The sequence below is a fragment of the Xyrauchen texanus genome, chromosome 34 (assembly GCF_025860055.1).
Source record: "Xyrauchen texanus isolate HMW12.3.18 chromosome 34, RBS_HiC_50CHRs, whole genome shotgun sequence".
Lineage (NCBI taxonomy): Eukaryota > Metazoa > Chordata > Actinopteri > Cypriniformes > Catostomidae > Xyrauchen > Xyrauchen texanus.
The window spans coordinates 33,356,058-33,380,421 of NC_068309.1; the positions used below are offsets into that span (position 1 = coordinate 33,356,058).

Sequence of the window (24,364 nt, forward strand, 5' to 3'; positions counted from 1 at the left end):
TATGTTTCAGCTGGCAACAATTCTTTTAACCCTAACTAATGCAGTGTGTAGCTTCTCATTTCTTAAACAATCATGTCTGAAGATGGATCCTGTGATCGTGGAAAAGATGTTGTTGTGTTTCAGAAGGGGAAAATGATAGGCCTGCATCAAGCAAAGAAAACAACTAAGGACATTGCTGAAATCACTGGAATTGGATTAAGAACTGTCCAACACATTATTAAAACCTGGAAGGATAGTGTTGAACCATCAGCTTCATGGAAGAAATGTGGTCGAAAAGAAATCTTTAATGATCGTGATCGGAGATCACTAAAACGCTTGAAATCACATCGTAAAAATAATCGACAGTAGAACTAAGAAGTAAGAGCATTTCCAGATGCATAATGCAACGAGAACTTACAGGATTGGGACTAAACAGCTGTATGGCCACAAGAAAGCCACTTGTTAGTGAGGCTAATTGGAAAAAACGACTTCAATTTCTTGGGAGCATAAAGATTTGACTGGAGCAATGGAAAAAGTGTGGTCTGATGAGTCCAGATTTACCCTGTTCCAAAGTGACGGGCACGTCAGGGTAAGAAGGAAAGTGCATGAAGCGATGAAGAAATTATGTCTAAAGTTTGTCCAACATTTTTGTTGGATAGGCAGTTATTTGATACACACATTTCAATGTGATTTTTCTTTAAAATAGTGAATTAAATTTTAAGCAAACTCAAGTTGCTTTAATTTAGTAAATACTCATGTTGGTGTATCAGTAAGAATATCATTGATATAACAATATAAACAATGTTTTACTGTTTCTTTTACTTTATCATAATCAGCAAAGATTTCCCAGTAAAAAGACCCGTGAATCACAATACGAAGGTGACCATTGTGGAAATTATACAACAAGGTCTTCTACTTCCAGAGGTGCACAGAAACTTCCTCCAGGAGACAGTAGACATCTATTACATTGTATATAACAGGTTTGTCATCAAAGTGTTCATCATGCTGATAGTGTAGAGGCTTTAGAAAGTCATCTATCAAATGTGATATGCACAGCTTTATAGGGTTAAGAAAGTATTACTATTGTCAATCCATAGTATGTTTTTGAAAGAGTGGATTAAAAAAGCCTTCTAATTTGTGTATAAAATGTTTAGGCATTCCAATATGGTTTTAAACTAGTTAAATCACAGAGACATGTGGGTTTTTCATATGGGTTTGTAATTGAGAATGCACATTTCAAATGGTTTTAGTGACCCACACTGCCCTTCTTACTATAGTTCTCGCAGCGCTGTTTATAATGGTCTGCGCTGCATGTTGAGACTGGACTGTTTCGTGAATAAACACACCTGTTCTTTGTCAGTTGGGCCATACTGGAAATTAATCCGGGTAGTGGCTTACGCTTTTTCTCTCTGCTTTTACAATGTCTGCTGTTTGATGTTTCTATACAATAGAAAACGTCAGTGCATAATCAAAAAGAGAGTTGGCCAACTTTGAAGTCACACCAGTGCAACCTCTAAATACATTTTTCAAACAGGAAAAAATGGATGCAAAATGGGACTATTTAGTCACACAATGAAACCTTGACCTAGCAACATAAGAATCACATTAGGAGGTCTTCAGAAAACCCTATCAACCAGATAGCACCATTCTAAAAGCAACCCATGTTGGTTACACCACCTGACTTTGATTTGGTGGGCAAAGGTTTTTCAAATTGTAATAATATTTTATAACTCAGACATTGAAAACATGTTAATTATAGTAGAGGTGTATTCAAGTAATTGTTTTGTGTGAATTATATTTTTCATGTATTTTAAATAACTTGATAGATCTGGACCAAAAATAAATGTGCATCACGTCAGTGACCCATAGTTGAAAGTCACTTGAGTTCAACAGTGAAAGCAAGTGGCACATACTGTGCATCTCAGAATAAAAGCATCTAAAGGACTAAATTGCGAGTTGTGTCGGCAACGATGAAATCTGGTAACCGTGATTTTTTTTCACCATTCTCTTTTAACCCAGCAATTACTCCATACTTCACTTACACCCTCCCTACTTCACAGAGTCTTACCCTCCTCTGCTTGCTTTAATGGGATGTTAAATACCTTTAAAGATTCATCTTCACAGGGTTACATAAACCTGCTGGAGAGGCTGGGGAATGAATGCGAAGGAGGACTTGGAAAGCAGCCTCAAGAATCCTGCTAATAAACCTCTGGTTTGAGTTCACTGAACGGCCCTCTTCACATGATGAAGTGCTTCGTCAAGTACTAAGCATTCATTTACTTCACGTCAATACAGAAACATGTAATGTGGAGAATGGCACTCAACCTGTCGCCCCAGTCAATCAAATCAGCGTCAGCTTTATTGTTTTACCTGTTTGGTTTCTTTCAGTAGCCTATATGTTATCTACTCTAGACACAGGCAATGGCAAACATGCTCATAGGAAAGCAAACAATGGAAAATGTCTATATGGCAATGTTTAGCTGAATACAGCAGACATGTTTCTGTTAAAGGGAATGGGCTGCATCATCCACTGTGTATTAATATCAATGAGTTAATATTCAAAGGGGCATCAGAAAGTGACGCTTAGGTATGAGGAGGAAATGGCAAGAGGCAGAATAGAAGCAAGTGCATTTTTTGTATGCATGTGGTGCTCTAGAGTGTTACGAAAAAAGCAAATCGTCAACTTGCTTGAAGTGTTGTATCAATCAGGGTGGCTTGTGTTTCTTGAATAAGTAATCAGAACCCCTTAACCATGAGACACTTGGAAGATCATCAGCTTTCAAAATGTCACATCGCTGATGGGCCTGGTTAATCCCCCCACCGGCCAAATGACATGCATAGTTCTTCAGTGTTATGGCTGGCGGTTACTGGAGCAGAGGGTAAGATACAAAGGGCCCTTATCAGTCAATCAGTTGCTGTGCTTTCTGCAAAGCCTCCAACGCACCTAGGTGAGACAAGTTTTTTTACCTGCTAAGTTATAGATGTAGGAAAAGTAGATGCGTAAACCCCCCAAAAATAATGAATATTGGACACAGCCTGGCCTGCTGTTGCTATGGTCTGTCGGTAGTTATGCCATCATGTTCCACCAAGTTGATGATGATGAGAAGGGTCTCTCTGCGTCCTGCAAGACCACTACAAGACAAGCCCACTACATGTTGAGCCCCCTCCAAATAACCAGTGAAATCCTGAAGTCTTGGAACAGTTGGATGATTCATACACTGTGTTTGTTGTCTTTATTTTGATTCCCGCAGCAACCCTGCACCTTCACTTATCCATAACTCTAAACCTAACCATAACCACAAAAATATATATACCGCAAATATAATAAATATACCGCAAATTAAAAGTTATTTTGAATACAATCATATTGCCATTTCACTAGGTGGCGACAGTGAGGGGAAATATGATTAAAATGAACAGGAGAAGAAGCTTGCAGTATATTAAGCTAATAGGCTAACCGATTAGCTTATGAGCAAACTTGAGAAAACAGAACAGAGACATGTTTATTTTACCTTTTATATCTTTTTTTATCATTAATACTGTACAAACAGAAATTGTACTGAAACTTTTAGGAATACATTAAAGAGCACTTCCACAAAATTTCACATTAAACAAATACGTTCAGTTAAGTATTTATATCTTCGGTTTAATAATATGATATGTGACATATTTTAAAAGTTATTTTTTGTCATATTTAAAGAGTTAGGAGAATATGAATCATACAGCAATTTCATAGTATTTTAAAAGTTCTTGTAGCCAATAGAATCGCTTTATGATCCAAGGCAGGTGTTACATGTAGTGGGTGTGTCTTGAAGTTGGTGTTCGTTGTAGTCTTGGGGACACAGACAGATAACACATGGAACGATGGCCTCTTGTAATAATTCAGTACAAAATATGCTAAAGTAGTTTGATGAAGACATACGGCGCACAAACTCGGTTCTTAAATACACTCGGCCACTCCAGAAAAGCTGCAGTGTAGTGGCATTATTTGCAGTAATTTTAAAAGGCATTTTGGTCATGTTTCGTTCTGATGATCTCTTTTAATGGGCTCTTCTGGATGTTTTTCAAAAGAGCAGAAAACTAATTATATATTTCAATCTCTTTAAAGATTCATTTGTTGAGTAAAACTGCTTTGCAATGTAAAAAAAAAAATATCCACCACCACAAACAAAATCTTATCAAATCCTTGCTGATAAAAAAAAAAGATTAGCTGGTTACCAGCATATAATGTGTTTGTGATATTGGTCCACTTGATGCTGGTGTGCTGTTTTTTGACTAGCTTAACTAGCAAGACTTCTTTAGAAAAGCAGCATTACCAGAAAAAAAAAACTTGCAAGGGTGTGTTTTGCAAAAGCATTGTAAGCTATGGTCCCAAGGTCCATCGTTTCCACCATGGTTTAATGATTTGGTGTTTTCCAAAACCAATATTACAACGAACATTCGCAAACAGCCTCGCAAAGTTGTATGATTGCAACTACAGCTCTCCAACTGTGGTTGGAATCATAGTTTCTTGTTAAGCACTGTTCAGATAGGATTGGTTTTTGTGGACATACACTGGTGGTCAAAAGTTTGGAATAATGTACAGATTTTGTTGTTTTGGAAGGAAATTAGTACTTTAATTCAGCAAAGTGGCATTCAACTGATCACAAAGTATAGTCAGGACATTACTAATGTAAAAAACAGCACCATCACTATAAAAAGTAATTTTTGTATCAAATCTAGACAGGCCCTATTTCCAGCAGCCATCACTCCAACACCTTATCCTTGAGTAATCATGCTAAATTGATCATTTGGTACTAGAAAATCACTTGCCATTATATTAAACACAGTTGAAATCTATTTGGTTCATTAAATGAAACTTAACATTGTCTTAGTGATTGTTTTTGAGTTACCACAGTATGCAATATACCGGCATGTCTTAAGGTCTATATTAGATTAAAAAAATGGCAAAATAAGTTATGTTAAAAGACAAACTGACAGCTAGAATGCCAAGGATCTGCAAAGCTGTCATTGCTTCACGTGGAGGACTTTTGGATTATGAGAAGTAGTTTAAGAAAAATAAAATCTAATTGGAATTGTAATTTTTCACGTTATTAATGTCCTGACTATACATTGTGATCAGCTGAATGCCACTTTGGTGAATAAAAGTACCAATTTGTTCCATAAGAGCAAAATCTGTACATTATTCCAAACTTTTGGCCACCAGTGTATGTCTATAAAGTAATTGTTACTGCAGACATCTGTAATGTTTGCTGTCAATTCACTTGGGATTTGCAATTTCTGTGGAAAATGCAGAGATGGATGTGTCTTCATCATTTGCGGTTTGTTGTCAAGACTTAACTGATTACTTTCGCAGTGATTTAGGTTATTTAATATTAGCATTATGTGTTGTTTACAGCATGTATTGGGAGTAGCTAGGCAAGGCTAGCTCCTGCTGCATAATTGTCCTGCTGCCTTAATCCTCTAATAAGTATTTTGCGTTTTCTTGACGTTTTCATATTGCATCTTTGGGCTCTGCATCTCCACATGATACTACCACATGAGGAACTTTGGGTACAAGGTAGCTAAAAATAGCATCCAGGAGTGACTCTAAACTTGTAACAGTGGGAAAACACCAGGAAAACTCCTTTCTCACAGTAGATTGTGTAATATTTTAACTTGCATCAATTTGCATAGGATTAGTAACTTTGGGTTATTTTTATCAGGTGTTCCCTTTACAAAAGGCTTCACTATGATGTTGCGCTGCTAAGCGCTACGGGGGGAACAGCTTTAGCTGTGAGCCGAGCTGAATAATGTGTGGAACACGTCAATGAACATTGACCGGAATTTATAGCCTCGGCTGATGTAATCATTAGATGCACCTGAGGCCAGGCTATAAATGGATACGTCACCAGGTGTCGTCAGAAACTCTTTTTTCAGAGCGATTCTGTTTCTGTGTGTTTCACACACCCTGTCAAAACTTTCTTTCCTCTGTTAGGAGATAGAATCAGTTAGGCAGTGTGCAGTGAATGTTGTTCTATTTTTCTCTTCTGTTTAGAAAATATTATATATATATATTTCTAAAGAAAAAAAAAAGAGAGATAATGACTGAAAGCAAACGGTGCGTGTTCCCCTCTTCTCGCTCTATAGCTGAATACGGCACACATCAGTTTTTGCTGTTTGTTTGGGGGTAGAGCACGCTGCTCTCGCGTTGCAGCAGGGCGGGTGCGAGCACTGCGATTTGCTTTAACAGGCAGAGTAGGTCGTGCTGCGCCTCGCTTGCTTCCGGAGTCAGCACTCACGAAAAGATCGTTCGTGGGGCTGCGTGCATGGATTTGGCTGAGGAGCAAGAGGCGGGTTGTTCCCTTTCTCTCACTCTCTCCCAAACCCAGCTGGTCCTTCACATGATCTCGGCGGCGTTCCGGCGCTTCTTCGGATCATGAGGTGGATCGCTATTCTCTTCCGCCTCCGAGCTTTCCGTCCGCGATAAAAAATCTACGGAGGAATTGCTCGATGTTGTTACTCGTGCGGTTGCCAGATTGGACTGGCCACGTGAAAAAGAGACCCCCAAGCGCACCAATTAGGGGATAGATTTTATCTTCCAGTCTAAGAAAGGAACGCCTCATGGGTCCCTTCCCTTTCTTTGATAACCTCCATGAAGAGCTTTTTAGTTCATGGAGAACCCGTAAAAAAAAAATAAATAAATATATATATATATATATATATATATATATATATATATATATATATATATATATATATATATATATATAAAATATATATATATATATTTTCTTCCGTGTTCACATACCCTCGACTACATTATATTCGACTATCGCGGGTGCTGAGGCACGGGGGTATTCAGTGATGCCGCCGGTCAAAGAGGCGCTTGCGGGCTATCTCTCGCCGGGCTCGGCATGCGTCACTTAAAGCCCTCTCTCCCCTCAAAGCCTTGTAGGACAACCTCCACTTTAGTGGGAAGGGCTTATCAAGCAGCAGGTCAGGCTGGTGCTGCTCTGCACACTATGCTGTTTTTCAGGCGTACCAGGCTGACCTCCTGGACGACCTGAGTGTGGGTTCTGCGCTTGACGAGCAAGCCTCAGACCCACCTCGGTCCTGACTGAAGGGAGGCTCAAAAGCAAAGCGTGGCGAGTCGTGCTCCTCCTCCCAGGGATTGGGGACAGTCTCGCCACCCTCACCAGCCCTCAGGACTATAAATTCTAGTAAGAGAAAACCCTGACGGTCTTGCACCTAGATTAGGGGGTAGCTCCCTCGGGGCCGAGGCGTGCTTCACTTCACCCCTCCGGTACCCCCTCGAAGCCCCTCAATTCCGCCACCTCTTGGTGTTTCGGGTTGCAGAGGCTTCCGTCAAAATTGGGTGTTTTCGCTGTTCCTGCATTTTATTCAGGACTGCGAAACACCCGACAACCCTCAACAGGAAGTGTTAAAATATAATACCCATCTCAGAGATCCTGGCAGCGTGGAAACTTCTGCCGGATATATTCTTTTCTGTGGGTCTTATAAGGGCGTCAGGATTTAATTCTCTCGCCGCTTTTCCGTGTTTCAACGGCGTGTTCTCACTACCGTAAGCGGATTTCTTTTTTTGTAAAAAAAACAAACAAAAAACTCAATCTCCTGGTTAAAGGGGCCATGGTATGTGTTCCCCTTCCAGAGAGAGAGTTAGGTTATTACACAAAATACTTCCCGTTTCCCATGGAGGGTGAGGGGTGGCGTCTGGCTTAGATCTTAAAGCTTGAACTACCCGTGGGTGTTCAAGTCCAAGATGATGCCTGTCAAGGCGGTCGGTGTCTCAAGCCCTACAACTCGTTTGGCTGGTCACCATCGATCTTATGACGCACTTCTATACTTCATTTAGAAGTTCTGCCACAACATGGAAAGTTCCTGAGGTTCACTTCGGGGCTGAAGTCTTCCAGGGTCAGGTTCTTTCACTCAGCCTAGCCCTTTTTACCCGCACATTCACAATGCATAATGTAGCGCTGGCTCCTTGCGACTCCGGGGCATCTGCATTCTGAATTATGTAGGCGACTGGCTGATCCTAGCGCAGTTCCAGGAACTGGCAGTTCAGCACAGGGACATCGTCTTAGCTCATCTGTTTCTCTGGGGTTGAGGCTCAACGCCAAGAAAAGCGTCCTCTCTCCCACTCAGAACACTGTCTATCGGGGCATCGTATGGAGTTCAATCACAATCGCGGGCACAACTGTCTCCCGCTAGGATTGAGTCCATTCAGATCACCCTGAGCAAGGTCAGGCTAGGTTGCACTGTTATCAGTATCAGCGATTTCCAGGTCTCAGGGCTGAACGCGTCCACGGTGATCCCTCTGGACCTTCTGCTCATGAGACCGTTTTTGTTGTGGCCAAAAGCCAGGGGATTTCTTCCAAGGGCCAAAACCCTGGGCTAAATAGGGTTACGTGCCTCAGGCTTCGTTCCCTTTCTATGTGGTTCAGACCCCGGTTTTCTGCCTTGGGTCCCACTCTAGGTGCGTCTTGTTGTCGCAGACTGCTAACGACAGACGCCTCCCTGACGGGCAGGGTAGCGGCCTTAAGTGGTCGATCCAGCTTAAGGGGATAGGAGGGTCGTCAGCTCGGTTGTCACAGTCACTGTCTCGGGTTGATGGCTGTATTTCTGGCCCTGAAATACCTCCTCCTGAGGCTGCCATGTCTTGGTCGTGGTGGACAATACAGCGGTAGCCTCTTACATAAATCTTCAAGGAGACCCACGTTCTTGTCAGCTGTATTTCTGACACGTCGGATTCTCCTTAGGGCCCAGGGTAAGCTCCTGTCACTCAGGTCAGTTATATCCCTGGATGCCCGTATACGGGAGCAGATTTACGGTCCAGACAGGAAATACCAACGGGGGAGTTAAGAACTCCACCCTAAGGTAGTAGATGCCCAGAGTTCGCCAGCAAGGGTAGCTGATAGCACCGCGCTGGCCGAACAGGGCTTGGTTCTCGGAGCTAATCTCTTCCCTCGACGACTCGCCTTGGGCGATTCCGAACAGGAAGGATCTTCTATCTAAGGCACAGGCCAATATTTCATCCCTGCCCCGAATTGTGGAATCTTTCATGTTTGGCCCCTAAGGGTACAAACTGAGGGACACAGGGCTTTCTCCTGAGGTTATCGAGTCCTTTTTTAAATGCCAGGCTTTTTCCCACTTGGAACAAGTTTGGGTGAGATCTTAGGGCAGAAGAGGACCTCTTCGCCTCTATGGATAGCACAATGTCTCCTCTACTTCTCCCTGAAATCACCCAGCCCCCTTGGGTCTGGACGTTAAGACACATACATGACCCGGAATGTGTCTGTATGTATTTCTTTCCCTGGTTTCTCTGCTCCCGGGAGTCTTGGCGATGTTCACCAGCAAGGGTCTTGCCTCCTATTAATGGCGCTGCGCTGCGCTGGCCGGACAGGATATGTTTCTCGGAGCTAATTCCTCTCCTCGACGGCTCGCCTTGGGCGATTCCGGACAGGGAGGACCTTCTCGTCCTTGGCCCGAATTGTGAAACCTTTCATGTCTGGCCCCTAATGGAACCAAATGAGGTTCACAGGGTTTTCTCTTGAGATTATCGAGACCATTTCAAGTGCTAGGGCTCCCTCCACTTGGAACTGATCTGGGTAGATTTTACAGGGCAGAAGAGGACCTCTTCGCCTCTGTTGATAGCGCAATGTCTCCTCTACTTCTCCCCGAGTCGCCCAGTCCCCCCTCCTCCCCCTTGGGAGGGGCTGAACGTAGTAATGCAAATGCGCCTGCATGCGTTTCCTTCTACTAAAGTTCTTATTACAGAACCAGCTAACTGCCAGTTTGTTTCAGTTCTGGATTTTCTGTAGAAAGAACTGTCAGCGGGCACTTGCCTCGCCACTGCCAGGTTCTATGTGGCCACTGCGGTTTGCCACGGCTTGGTGGGCGGGGTGCCCTCAAAGAGGCATCCTCATTATTGCCCGGGCCTACGAGGCGCGCGGTCAAGCTTCGCCAGTAGGTTTCAGGCGCACTCTGCCAGAGGGCTCTCCTCCTCTAAAACCTTGGCTAGAAGTCTCCCTCTGCAGCAAGTTTGTGATGCGGCAGGTTGTCCTCTCTGCACACATTCATTGGATTTTTATAGTTTGGATGTTCTGCACTCTGGGCTCTTATGCCCTTGAGTCGACATCTCAGCTCATGCCTGAACAAGTTTGTGATGCGGCAGGCTTGTCCTCTCCGCTCACATTCAGCAGTTTTTATGACAAGTTTGTGTTGCGATAGGGTTCTCTTCGCACACATTGATCGAACTTTATGGGCTAGATGCTTTGCTACTCCGGGCTCTTATGCCCTTGAGTCGGCATCTCAGCCCATACCTAAACAAGTGTGTAATGCGGCAGGTTGTCCTCTCCGCACACATTCATTGGACTTTTTTAGTTTGGATGTTCTGCACTCCGGGCTCTTATGCCCTTGAGTCGACATCTCAGCTCATACCTGAACAATTTTGTGATGCGGCAGGCTGATCCTCTCCGCTCACATTCATCAGTTTTTATGACAAGTTTGTGGTGCGATAGGGTTCTCTTCGCACACATTCATCGAACTTTATGGGTTAGATGCTTTGCTACTCCGGGCTCTTATGCCCTTGAATCGACATCTCAGCTCATGCCTGAACAAGTTTGTGATGCGGCAGGCTGGTCCTCCCTGCGCACATTCATCAAAATTGAATGGTTTAGATGTTTATGCTAGTCCGGGCTCTTATGCCCTTGAGTCGACATCTGAAGCTCATGTCTGAGACCTCTCGCGTTTTTGTGAGTACACTGCACAACCGTAGGGGTCCGGACAGCCCCAAGTGCGGCGGCGTGGGTATTGCGTTCCCCGTAGCGTCTAGCAGCGCATCATCGTAGTGAAGCCTTTTGTAAAGGGAACGTCTCGGGTTACATGTGTAACCCTTGTTTCCTGAAAAAGGCGGAACGAGATGTTGCGCTGCTTTGCCGCACTGGGACGTCCCAGGACTGCTCTTCAAAAAGAAGTATCTGACGACACCTGGTGACATATCCATTTATAGCCTGGCCTCAGGTGCATCTAATGATTACATCAGCCGAGGCTATAAAGTCCGGTCAATTGTTCATTGACGTGTTCCACACATTATTCAGCTCGGCTCACAGCTAAAGCTGTTCCCCCGTAGCGCTTAGCAGCGCAACATCTCGTTCCGCCTTTTTCAGGGAACAAGGGTTACACATGTAACCCGAGACGTTTTATATAAATTAAAAGATGCTGTAATCTTTACCTGATCAGTAAAATGCAGTCTGTAAAAAGTATGGGAAAATTACTGATTTGCACAGGATTTAAATCTTGAAGCTCTGGTAATTATTGCATTACCTCACGACCCCAGATAAAACAAATCCTCTCTGAATAGGGCTTTAGTTTCCATTTTTGACATCTGCCCAGACCTTTTTTTCTTAACAATATTTGTGACAGTATTTTTAAACTTTGATAATTTAGCTGAATTTTATGATTTTCTACATTCACCAAAAGCACTTGATGTTCAGTCCTTTTTACTTAAGGGGTACCTTTAGTCCTATTATACCCTTCCATGGAGTGCATTCTATATCTTTCATACCATTACAATGTCAAGACTTTGATCACTGCAGAATGTATAACTCCACCCCCTGCATAACAACATTAATGACATTGTTGAACCAACATGGTTTGTGTGGCTGATGTGCTGATTTACGACATAGTTACTATGGTTTCGGGAAACATTCATGACTATCTAGTTTCTCCAAGATGCATCGTACTTTGGTTAAGCAGTGAGCTACATCGTTGAATGGGATATGCACCCCTAATTCAAGCAGTTTTGTTTGCTAGACCAGTTTCGAATCAGCACCAAGCCCAGCATGGGTATTGCATACATGCTGGTTTAACTGGTTGTATCAGCAGGGATGTAGTAACCTGCAATGTGGATGTTTGCAAGCATAATTTTTGAAAGACTTCTTGTTTTGCCTGCTATTTTAAGGCCTTCAAAGGCCAGCATGTATTCAGTGGAAGGTTACTTCTAACACAGCTTGATTTGTTTGAGGACAGCACTCATTATCTCATCAGCTTCACATCACGCCCTCCATCATGCAACTGCATTGTTCCTCAGGAAATCATGGTCCCAGCCAGACACAAGTATTCTGCATATTTCAGGTACAGATCCAGGGATTTTCAGCATATTCAAGATTCCATTTACAACTCATGGGATATTATTCAGTCAAATCCAATGGCAGGGATTTCTGTAAAGCTATATTCTACTGTATGACAGGTTTCACTAATCTGATTGGACATTTGTTAGTTCTATCACTCCTCAACTCTCTCTTTGTTTTTCTGTCTTCCTTTCTGTTTCTCACTTCTGCTATTTCTCCTACTTATTTTTTCTTTGCTCAGACTCAGACAGCATGCCCATGGACACAGTAAGTTCACTGACAATCTAAAGTACATAGCACACAAAAAAGCACTTCAGATCTGTTGGCTTGCTTTACACAACTTCAAGGAGTCTGAGTGCGCCAGTCTGCTTAGACACAAAGCAAGGAAATGGGTTGATACAATGAGCATCTATGAGGAGGAAGTTTGCAAGGATATTGGTATCACATCTTTGAAAAGATATTTCGAGTTTGCTTGAGGCACTTTCCATGAACAGAACTGTATTCTGATTTGATGTATGAATTATGTCCATACCCAGACAATATCTGTAGACTTTATTTGCAATCTCTCTGTCCCCAGTGGCCAAAGCTGGAAGTGTTTTTGAAAATATGGGCATGTGTGAGGTTCAGTTTTTGGGAGAAATTTCCCCAGTGTGGTGTCAAAAGCTAGTTGTATTTGTTGTTGTAAATGATGTAGTTCAGTCAACAGGAATGCATATTTTCTCAACTCTACCCCATAACCCTGTTCTGTAGGTCTGGGGTCAGGTAAGGTGCAGGACTTTACATGGAATGGCTCTAATTAGCTAGTCTTGCTGCTCATAGAAAGCCTCAGTTAGCAGTAGGGAATCAAACTCATGTACATGTATATGTGGAGCCAGTGTTGTACTGATGCCGGTTGCTCTTACAAGCTCCTTGCTCACACTCGTGCACTCTGTAGCGGATGACCGCGAGCGCTAGTTCACTTCATAGGGACTACATATTCATTTAATTAAATAGCAGCCATTTGCAGTTTTATAATCACTGTGAGTCACTTTTCGTGAGGTAAAAACTTCACGAAAAGTGAAAAGTAAAACAAAGGAAAGGAAAGACTTCAAAATAAAAGCTCGATTTAAATGGAATAAAAGTACCACAGAAATATATCTACTGTATAGTATAAGTGAATATTCTGAAAAATAGTTCTAAATGGACTATCCGGCAATTAAATATTTCATAAATAATAAAACAATACAATTCTTTAAAAAAGTAGTTCACGTTTAAACAAATTGTAAAATGCAATAAATAATTATAAATAAAAATGGCTGGTAAATATTTACATCTACCAGGCCAACTTGGCCTGTGGGCTAAAAAGTTGATTTCAGACCCTGCTCTGAATAACGCTCACTAGTGTTGTAGTCAAGTCACTAGAAGTCCGAGTCGAGTCCGAGTCCTCACTGCTCAAGTCTGAGTCCAAGACCAAGTCACCAATATTGTGTCTGAGTCGAGTCACAAATAACTGTATACAAGTCAGAGTTACAAGTCCTTGTCTATGTCATAAAATAAGCAAAAAAAATCACAATTCTGTTGCCATTTTAAGTTTATTGGCGCACACACACACACACACACACATGCATCCATCCATCATCACAATGTTGTATATAGGCCTATAAAATAATCAAGGATATAAATAAATTAGTTGTCTGAAAAATCCCTTTCCACTGTACACATCTAACAGTGCCTTCTTGCCATTTATATGAAGTTTATTTATTTATTTTTTTTTTCCTCAGGTATTGTCCTCTGGTGTTTTATTATCAAAATTCATTATAAGTCAAGCGTTGGAGCATTTCACATGATTTTTCATGGATGATGGATGTTTGTCCTTTTAACATTGGGAATACTTAACTGTTTTAGACTATATTTGTGATGAATAGCCAGTGTCCATCATTTGTCATAATCACATGAACACACATCAACATGATCTTATTTTCCCGTTATAATTATATATAGTTATAATGATTTACGATTTTGTTCCACATATTTTCAAATTTTCTACATATGTGCCACCACATAGATTCTGAAAAATCCTTTATGCATTGTAGACAAACTTGAGCTGGTAAGTTTTTATTGAGATTAATTTTGTTAGTGGACTTGAGTCACAACTTGTTCTTTGTTAGCTGATATTCTCATGTCTCTTACATCGTCAGTGAGCATCAGAATATGATTCTTACAGTACGACTTTAACCATGTATTATGCACCATTGACCAAATGGTGAGTTGATTCCTTAAACTCCGGTATTCTCCCTCGCTATACAACATCCACAGAGACAGAATATATGGATGAATAAAACAGAGGCAGAGTTATTTTGTGTTACAATAGATTTATGAGTACACTTGACCAGGGGTGGACTGGAAGAGAAATCGGGCTGGGATTTTACATAGAAACTGGCCCAAAAGATGTTGAGTGGGGGGGGTGGGGGTGTCGTTGTCCTTTTCTGCATATCGTTGCCCCATTCGGCATGTTTCGCGGCCGGCCCGGTTGACATGTTTTGAGTGGCGCACACACTCTCTGAACGAGAGGAGATTTGAGAGTGCATGTCCAGTTTTGAGTGAAAGCACTCGCGCAACCGGTACATGGCATGATTTGCATGTGATCTCAAGCCATAAAGGGGCAGAACACAAAAGTTAATGGTTGCAACGAGTACTCTACTCCAAGTCAGAATGCACCCAATGCTCGAGTCCAAGTCCAAGATGAGTCCGAGTCTTGGACTCTAGTACTACAACACTGGCCCTCACATTTGTTTTTGTGAACGTAATTACTTCCTGGTTCCTGTTGGACCAGAACCCGTGTCTCAGAGGCTGCTCCCTAAACATGCTTTCAGTAGCGCTAGAGGTAAAGGTAATCATGGTTGAAATGATAGCATAAATGTCTGATGGGGGATGGTGCTTGTCAGCAAATCGGCTGAATGGGGTTGACCTCAGGGTACATTCTTTCAGGCTACAACTTTCGCACCAGCATGTCGATTTTCTGTGTTAGCATGTTGAATCGGATGTATTGGAGGTCACGATCAGGCTTTGGTGTATGGATTGTTGCCATCAGGTTGTTATTTCTTCCTAAGACTGGTCAGAGTGCTTCATAATGACTGCATTTCCCACCTGAGGCTGCAACTGCAACACATTTTCAAAGAAGGAAAGATCAAAGATGCCGACCAAGTTCAAACTCTCTCTTTCTCCCTCTCTATCCACCCCTCTCTTGGTGACTTACAGACTCTTCTTGTTCATCAGTCTTTTCTTTTTGTGTTCTTTTGCCCTAACTGTTTGTTTCTTTCCCTTTTTTAATTCCTCATTTGTAGGCATGTATTTCCTAACTTCCTTATGACTCCTGAATCTCTGAACCTTGCTGTTTTCTCCACAGGGCTGTAGCCGGGCACAAAGAACCTATTCCTGATGACAGCAAAGACAACATCACCATCTTTACCCGGATCTTGGACCGCCTACTGGATGGTTATGACAACCGACTGCGTCCCGGACTAGGAGGTAGGCTAAACATGTGTAAACATTCCCTTCCACATTATCCTCAGTGTCCACATCCTGGCCTTACTTTTTAACATTGATGGATTGGCGTGACCTTCCACAGGCATCAGTCTCTCTCTCACTTCTTGTCACACATAGCTCTCAAAGTGTTGCACCTCTCAGGTCATTAATAAAATGTTTTTGGAAGAATAAAATCACTCTTCTTCTCTTGGCAATGTAATGCTTATCAATAGCAAAAATCTGTTTCAGAATAGTCTCCTGAGATCATTTATAAATCCTAAGCCAAAGGAGCCTCAGGAGGCTCATGCGCTACAGATCTCTGATTAAAATAAAGAGGAAGTCTTGCCCACTGCTGTGATGTTACACCAACTGAGTGTTTGCCTAATCATCCTGAAGGAGCTGATCGGGTCCCCTGAATGCTTTAGATTTAGGCCTCATTTTGACTTATCTGCTATCTGAGGATCAGAGTTGTGGTGCCTATTGTGGCACTGCCCGACAACTGCAACCATGCGGCCAATGTTTATGCCCTGAAAATTGCCAGCAACTGTGCCGTTGACGTCACATCAGTTTTGATCTCTGACTATCAAAGTACGCAACCTGGTATCATAGAAACATATTACTAAACCACATTTCTTTTTTGCTTAATGGTTTTTACATGCCTTGTACATATTGCAGAAGATTTTGGGTGAAATGAACACTAGAGCACTACACCGATTTTCATTCCCTTTCACACAAATCATGGGTTAAACAGCAGATTATCATCACACAACGCTATCTTATGACATCTAAACACTTTTACTACAGTGCATGATATGAAAGATACATTTTAACATTTGCATTACAAGTGTGAGCTCAACTGATCTAGCGGAGCATTGCATTTGAGATACAATAGACTGGGGTACAAGTCGCATCGAGCATGTGATTTGGCTGAAAGTATCATATAAGCACCACAAAATGCCGTGGTCACTTCAGCAATTGCGTTTTTCATGTCACATATGCTTTTCATGACACTATAAGTTAGGTGTAGCTTAAAGGTATAGGGTATAGGCAGAGCATTAATCTTAAAAACCTCATCTGTTTGGGAGAAAATGTTCTTCTCTTTCAGTGCCACACAGTGGACATTTCACCTTAGAACTTCCTTACTATGCGAAAAGAACCATGCAATATAATTTACGTCAACATTTTCATGGGTTCAGGCAATAATACATTTGCAAAGAAGTAAGTGAAAGAACTCTGTTTGGTCCCCCTCCACCAAATGTTCAAGCCAAATCTACACCCTTGACTGTTACGGTTAGGTTTATTATGTTATTTAGTGTATTAACATAATTACTTCTCACATATTGCTGAAAATCAGATGTGCTGTGCCGCATACCCATTCAAATATGTAAGGGAAAGAACTCAGTTTTGGTCTCAGTACTGTTGGGGATGCACACGACTGTAGTTCCAGCTTTAACCACTAGGGAAGTCATTCGAAAAGCATAGATCGATTTTAGTAGACAAAAAAATTTGACCTTCTGTTGCCCATTTTACCATGAGATCAGTCTAGTAATTTCTGCGCCACTTGCTTCACCAAACAAAATTGCTAAAATAATGTTTTGAACAGATTCCAGAAAAACGTATCGGTTACCTAACGTAACCTCGGTTCTCTCTAGATGAGGGAACGAGTATTGCGTAAGCTAGCTTACGCTACGGGAAAGATTCATCTTTTCTGAGATATTGAAGCCAAAAAATTATCCTTAATTTTTGTATCCATTGTCAACGCAGTGCGGCAGCTGCAGACCTTGAGCGGGCTAGCTAGCGAGCTCATAGGTTGCTCTGTGGCAACTGCTGCAACCTATAGACGAGCTTGGGTGAACTCGCATCCAATGAGAGGCGTCCGCGCTCACTGCATCAAAGCCCGCCAAAATGGGCGTGACTAGAGTGCATATAAGCGTAGTTCGTAGGCTGGAACCCTGGTTTTCATTGACTGAAGCGAAAAGTCGCCGTGGGCGCTGAAGCACGGCCGGCTACGCAATACTCGTTCCCTCATCTAGAGAGAACCGAGGTTACGTTAGGTAACCGATACGTTCTCTTACGAGAGGTTCTCTCAGATATGCGTAAGCTAGCTTACGCTCACGGAACCCATTGTCAACGCCGCGGCGCCAAGCATCCACTGTATGAGCCCCAGGGAATTAAGGGGGACCCGGGAGCCCTTATGAGTGGGGAAATAATATTTGGCCGGCAAGAATGCGGGTCATTGATTGTGTAATACATAAGCACATAGTGGGAAGGGAACGACAGAGCGGCGGTGCCGGTCTGTGTGGAATGTGTCCCATCAGTGCAGCTCACCAGGGAGCTGTAGAGTATTAAACCGCTAGTAGTTTTGCCTGCAGAGCGGGAACTTCCATATTGTAAAATCTGACAAAGGTGGAGGGGAAGTCCATCCCGCTGCCACACATATGTCGTGAATGGAAATCCCGCTGGACCATGCCCACGAGGATGCCATGCCTCTAGTGGAGTGAGCCCTAATGCCCAACGGGCATGGCAGGTCTTTTGACGCCAGTATGCAGCAGCAATAGCGTCCACTATCCATCTAGATAGTGTCTGTTTCGAGGCGGCGAGACCTTCGGTGCGCCCTCGAACTAAACGGAAAGCTGCTCGAGCGCCTGAAAGCAGCGGAGCGCGCAGTATACAATCTCAGTGCTCTGACCGGGCAAAGGAGATTGGCGTCGCGTCGCTATCGGATGCTGGCAGCGCCGATAGGGAAATGACCTGTGCTCTGAAAGGAGTACCGATCACCTTGGGAACATAGCCGTGTCTAGGCTTTAAAATGACCTTGGAGTCACTTGGTCCAAACTCAAGACACGCAGCGCTGACAGCTGACAGCCGTGAAGGTCTCCCACATGTTTGACTGATGACAGGGCAGTCAGAAAAACGGTTTTGAGTGAAAGGTATTTCAAATCCATGGATTGAAGTGGTTCGAAAGGGGGCTTTCATAGTTTCGAGAACTATAGAAAGATCCCAGATAGGAACCGATGGGAGCGCTGGGGTTCATCCTTCTAGCTCCCTGAGGAAGCGGATGACCAGCTCGCTTTTACCCCATGACTGGCCGTGCAGGGGTTCAGCTGAACGCCGCAACGGCCGCCACATACACTTTGAGCGTGGATGGGGATCTGCCCTTATCCAGCAGCTCTTGTAGAAATACGAGCAGCGACGACACCCCACATGTCCGCGGGTCCAGGTCTCTGTCGGTGCACCATTTTGAGAACACAGACCATTTTGACGCATAGAGTCTTCTCGTGGAAGGGCTCTAGCGTGTATGATGGTGTTTATTACTCCTTCTGGCAGAGCGACGGGTAGGTGTTGATCACCCACGCATGCAGCCCAGCTCTGGGTGGGGATGCCAGATTGTGCCGCGAGCTTGAGAGAGGAGATCTGCTCTCACTGGGATGGGCCACGGCGCTGTCAGTGACAGCTGCGTAAGCTCCGGAACCATGTCTGATTCTCCCAACGCGGGCTATGAGGAGCACCGAGTGACGCTGCTTCCTGATCCTCTGCATTACCTGTGGCAATAGCGAGACGGGAGGGAAGGCGTAAAGCGGGCGCCTGGGCCAGTCCTGGGCCAGCTGCCCTCGCTGAGAAAAATATTGGGCAGTGAGAGTTCTCTTTGGACGCAAAGAGGTCTATCTCTGCTCTGCCGAATAGGTGCCATAACGCCTGGACTGTTTGAGCGTGCAGGACCATTCCCCTGGGGAATATTGTCTCTGGACAGTCTGTCCGGCCGCCGCTCAGGTGGCCTGGCACGCGCGTCGCCCTCAGCGAGCGCAGGTGGCACTGGGACCAACTCAGTATGCGTTTTGTCAGATGGAAGAGGTTCCTGGATCTGACACCGCCCTGACGGTTTAGGTAGGATACCACAGATCTGTTGTCCGAACGGACCAGGACGTGGTGACCCTGAATGACCGGAGAAAGCGCACGAGCGCGCATCGACCGCTATCATTTCCAGACAATTTATGTGAAGGAGCTTTTCCTGAACTGACCATAGGCCGAAAATCGGAGAGCTCCTCGCAGACCGCGCTCCAACCCGTGTTGGACGCCGCCTGTCGAGATGACTTTTCGGCGAGATACAGCTCCCATTGTCACTCCCCGCTGATACCATTCGGCCACTGTCCAGGGCTGCAGAGCTGATATGCAGGTCTGAGTCACCTTGATGGGCTGGCGGCCTGTGGCCCAAGCCCGGCGAGACGCCGGGTGTTTAGCCAATGCTGAAGCGGGCGATGTGCAGTAAACCCAGCTGAAGTACTGCTGCGGCTGAGGCCATGTAACCTAGCACTCTCTGGAATTTCTTCAGAGGCGTGAGGTTGTTCATCTGAAAAGATGCGCTAGTCGCTGAACACGGCGTACGCACTGTGTAGATAAGCGAGCCGTCATTGCCAAGGAGTCTAGTTCTATTCCCAGGAAGGAAATGGTCTGACTGGGCTGTAGTGAGCTCTTGGTCCAATTGACTGCAAGACCCAAACTGTTCAGATGGCTGAGGAGAACTGACTCTGTGAGACAGAAGCTCCATATGTGACTGAGCCATAATCAGCCAGTCGTCCAAATAGTTCAGAATTCGCGAAACCCTGACTCACGAGGGGTGCGAAGCCGCATCCATGCACTTCGTGAAAGTACGGGTGCTAAGGACAGGCCGAACGGAAGGACGGTGTATTGATAAACCTGGCCGCCGGCGTAATCTCAAGAATGGCCTGTGACGGGATTTATCTGAATCTGAAAGTATGCATCTTTCAGATCGAGAGAAATAAACCAGTCCCCTGGCGCATCATGCGCGAGGAGTTTCCTGATTGTAAGCATTTTGAACGGTCTTTTGCAAGCACCTTGTTCAAAACCCTGAGATCTAATATGGGTCTGAGGCCGCCGTCTTTCTTGGGAACAACAAAATAACGGCTGTAAAGCCCCGACTCGCTCAGAGAGGGTGGCACTTTTTCTATGGCCCTTTGCACAGAAGGCTTGTTATTTCTGAACGAAGCATGCACGCTAGCCTCCGTGTTCACAGTGGTTTCGAGCACGCTCTGAAGCGAGGGGCGGCGATCGAACTGTAGCAAATAGCCCTGTTGTATTGTGCTTAACACCCACTTGGATATCCCTGGAATAGCTTCCCACGCTTTGAAGCGTAACGCTAGAGGGTGAATGGCCAATTCGCTCTGATTGTCGCACACAGAGCTGAACAAAATGTGTGAGCTGCTTAGTGTGTTCATGCATGATTGCTCGCAGACAGCATGAACAGGCTGTTTTGTGAGTGACTTCCGATTGGAATGAATGGGGAAAGAGTCACATCTGTTACGTGATGCGCAAGCATAGTCATGGGCACGGGACTTACACACAGAGGAATGGTTGCTGGCCGTGTAACAGAGCCGGCAGAGAATGGGCGCACGACGCATTTGTGGGCACATTTATTGACTCTAGCGCCGAGCGGTTCGTGAATCGCTTTATGTGAGCGTGCTCTGGTGGGGACACGAGACATGCAGTGCTTGTGTGCAGAAGTGAACACTGGATTGTGGGCACATTTTCTACACATAGGGCTGGTCGTGGTGACAGAGCCGGCAGAGAATGGGCGCACGACGCATTTGTGGGCTCTTCATTGACTCTGACGCCGAGCGGTTCAGTAATCGCTTTATGAGAGCGTGCTCTGATAGGGGCACGGGATGTGTTATGCTTGTGTGTAGGGGCTAACACTGGGTTGTGGGCACTTTTTCTACACATAAGACATGTTTGCTCTTTACAAGATTTATTTGGGTCGCCGTGAAAACGGCGCTTGAGTGCAGGCAAGCGGGCAGTGTCACCGGCTTGTTGGCTGCTAAATTCACCACTGTAGTAGCCTGAGAGAAGGGGACTGACAGGGGCAAAGCTTTGACGGTGGTCCGGCCGCGCGGACTGAGCCGTCGCTTGTTCAACAAAGTTAGGAAGACTTCGGTTGCTCTGGTTTCAGCGCTACCTTAAATCGAGGCCCGCTGGGGCGGCGGTCTGCGGTGGCTGTCTGAGCGCTGATCGAGGGCGCCGCCCTGTCGACGCTGAGAAGTTTGAGTTTGTTGAACTGGGTGCTGTGAAGAGGCTCGTGCAGGAGGCTGATCACGTGAGCGGCCTGCAGAGGAGCTTAGCGCGACGCCGCAGGAAGAGGTTCATGGCTTGGGTGGCTTTCTGGACTTCTGAGAAGCGGTCAACAATGCCACTCACCGCGGAGCCGAAGAGACCGGTCGGAGAGAGCAGTGCGTTGAGGAACGTGGAGAGCTCTGCTTCTCCCATGTCGGCTAGTGTTAGCCATAAGTGTCTCTCGGTCACAGTCAGCGAGGCCATGCACTTCCCTAGAGCTTGGGCTGCAGCTTTGGTAGCGCGAAGGGCGAGGTCTGTCGCGCTTCATAGATCAGTAACAGCCTCTGGGTCGCTCTGCAGGTCTTAGACGGGAGCACAGGCTTGGAACGCCATCTCGCGGAGGGCGGACAAAGGTGTGCTGCTACCGAGTCCTCGACCGGGGGGATGGAGGATTAGCCTCTCTCAGTGGCGCCGTCCACCGACGCGAGAGAGGTGGAGACGTGGGAACGGGTCCTGGCTGAAAAAGGAGCGTTCCACGACTTTGCAAGCTCCGTATGTAATTCCGGCAGGAAGGGAGCGGCCCGGGCTGCGGGTGTAGAGCAGCGATGGCTTTGAAGAAAGCAGCCGTCGAGTCTGTTGGGTGCCTGCTCAGGGGGTGGTGACCACTCGAGCCCGAGGCGGTCGACGGCCTGTGTGAGGAGGCGTGTTAACTCCCCTTCGACTCGGCGGGTCCTGCTGGATTCCTGGGCTGAGGAGGAGGCTTGGGAGCCTGTCCACTCCTGCTGTCCGAAGCCATGATGGAACAGCGGCCCTTATCCTCCGCCTCGTCATCCGAGATGGCAGCAGTGCGGCCACTCTGCGGCAACTGCGCGTCCCGGGGCGGGGAGGGTGAAAGCGATGCTCGAGGGAGAGGCTCGGCGAGGCAGTCGCTTCAACCACAGTTTCCGGCAGCCTTTGTGAGCGGCGCTTCTTCCTCGCGCGGCTGAGGGTAAGGCGGCACGGCGGTTTCTGCTTTGATCGGCTCGAGTCGAGCCCGCAGGGTCGACATCGGTAGCTCCTCGCAGAAATCGCATCCGCCCTCAGTGAGGGCGAGCTCTGCGTACCCCAGTCCCAGGCAGAGAGCGCAGATGATGTGGCGGTCTCCTGTGCTGAGAAGGGCTGACATGAGGCGCAAGTGGAGTGAGGCATCTTGAAAAAGACGCTCGTACTCTTTTGTGAATAGTTCAGTGAGAACTAGCTTGCTGAATAAAAGGATACGTCGTCGGATGGCGTAGCTTCGCAGGATGGCTGAAGGTGGCTGAGACGGCCGGCTTCTTCTAGCACTGTCCACACTTGCTAGATGCCCCGAACGGCGACGCGGCTTCCAGGTCAGCGATCGCGGAGAGCTCGCTGAAGAGATGAAAATCAGGGTTCCAGCCTACTGAACTACGCTTATATGCATTCTAGTCACGCCCATTTTGGCGGGCTTTGATGCAGTGAGCTGCGGACGCCTCTCATTGGATGCGAGTTCGCCCAAGCTCGTCTATAGGCTGCAGCAGTTGCCACAGAGCAACCTATGAGCTCGCTAGCTAGCCCGCTCAAGGTCTGCAGCTGCCGCACTGCGTTGACAATGGATACAAAAATTAAGGATAATTTTTTGGCTTCAATATCTCAGAAAAGATGAATCTTTCCCGTAGCGTAAGCTAGCTTACGCAATACGAGAGAACCTCTCGTAAGAGAACTGCCATTGGCTGTACAAACAGATATTTCCACACCAAACTCAGGCCATTGGTCGAGCCAATAGGAGTGTATCCACCATTAGTCCAAATGAGGGCGTGCTAGTGCATGCCAGTGACAGTTGCGTTCCCACTGTCACCTCTGGGGCTTCATTGTGCCTCCTCTGGGCTTCCTCAGGACCAATGGCCAATGGCCTTTGGCCCTCCAATTACCCTTGGGCTAAAGAAGTCCAACCAGGGATTGAAGCGGGGTCAATGTCAAAGGCAGATTTTCTGAGTAGGTCAGAGTTTTCAGCTAATATTTCATATATAGCTACCATCTTACCTCCATAGATCAACAGAGAATGGAGAATCGTCGATGAAAATGTGCAACGTCAAATTGACAGCATCTGCCAAAACGAAGACTTAAGTATTTTGTCGACGAACTTGCCAAGTTGTGTATCTAGCACAAAACAGAACAGGTTTGGGAAAGATTTAAATAATTGTGGGCATGGTACAAATCTGTGTTCATTTCGAGGGCTAGCTTGTCTCGGTTTAGGGGCAACACTGTGGGGCTGTTGACACGAGGGTGGGAATGCAGATCGATTTTGGTCTCGTGGCTCGAGGTCCGAGGCTATTGGACCTGGTTTACCAGTTAATAGTCCTGGCTAATACTGGCTCGATAGTGGAAAAGCAGCTAATGTTGTGTGTTGGGCTGGACAAGACTTTTAGGTGAAATCAGTCTACTTATAGTAGACTCTGCAAATTAAGCTGTGATAAGAGAAATTATTTTAACAGAAAAAATTCTGTTTACTGTAAATGCTGATTTCCGGGAAACTATGGACAATATTCAGTCTCCTACTGACATTTGCAGAAATGGCCCTTAGAAATCCATTAGGCCATCTCCCTCTGTGTATGTTTTTTCTACTCCACAGAGGTCTCACAGTGTGAATCCCTGGTGACCTCTAAAAGTACAGAGCCTAATCTGTC

At 45.4% G+C, this 24,364-nt stretch overlaps 1 protein-coding gene across 2 annotated transcripts in view; it reads left to right on the top strand.

The window, feature by feature from the left end:
* The window catches only part of LOC127628137 (gamma-aminobutyric acid receptor subunit alpha-3-like), a 305,412-nt gene that overhangs the window by 84,159 nt on the left and 196,889 nt on the right, over window positions 1-24,364 (top strand). For both annotated transcript variants that reach the window (XM_052104840.1, XM_052104841.1), the window contains exon 3: window positions 15,496-15,617. In XM_052104840.1, coding sequence (XP_051960800.1) covers window positions 15,496-15,617 — 122 coding nt within the window. The remainder of the gene's footprint in view (window positions 1-15,495; window positions 15,618-24,364) is intronic.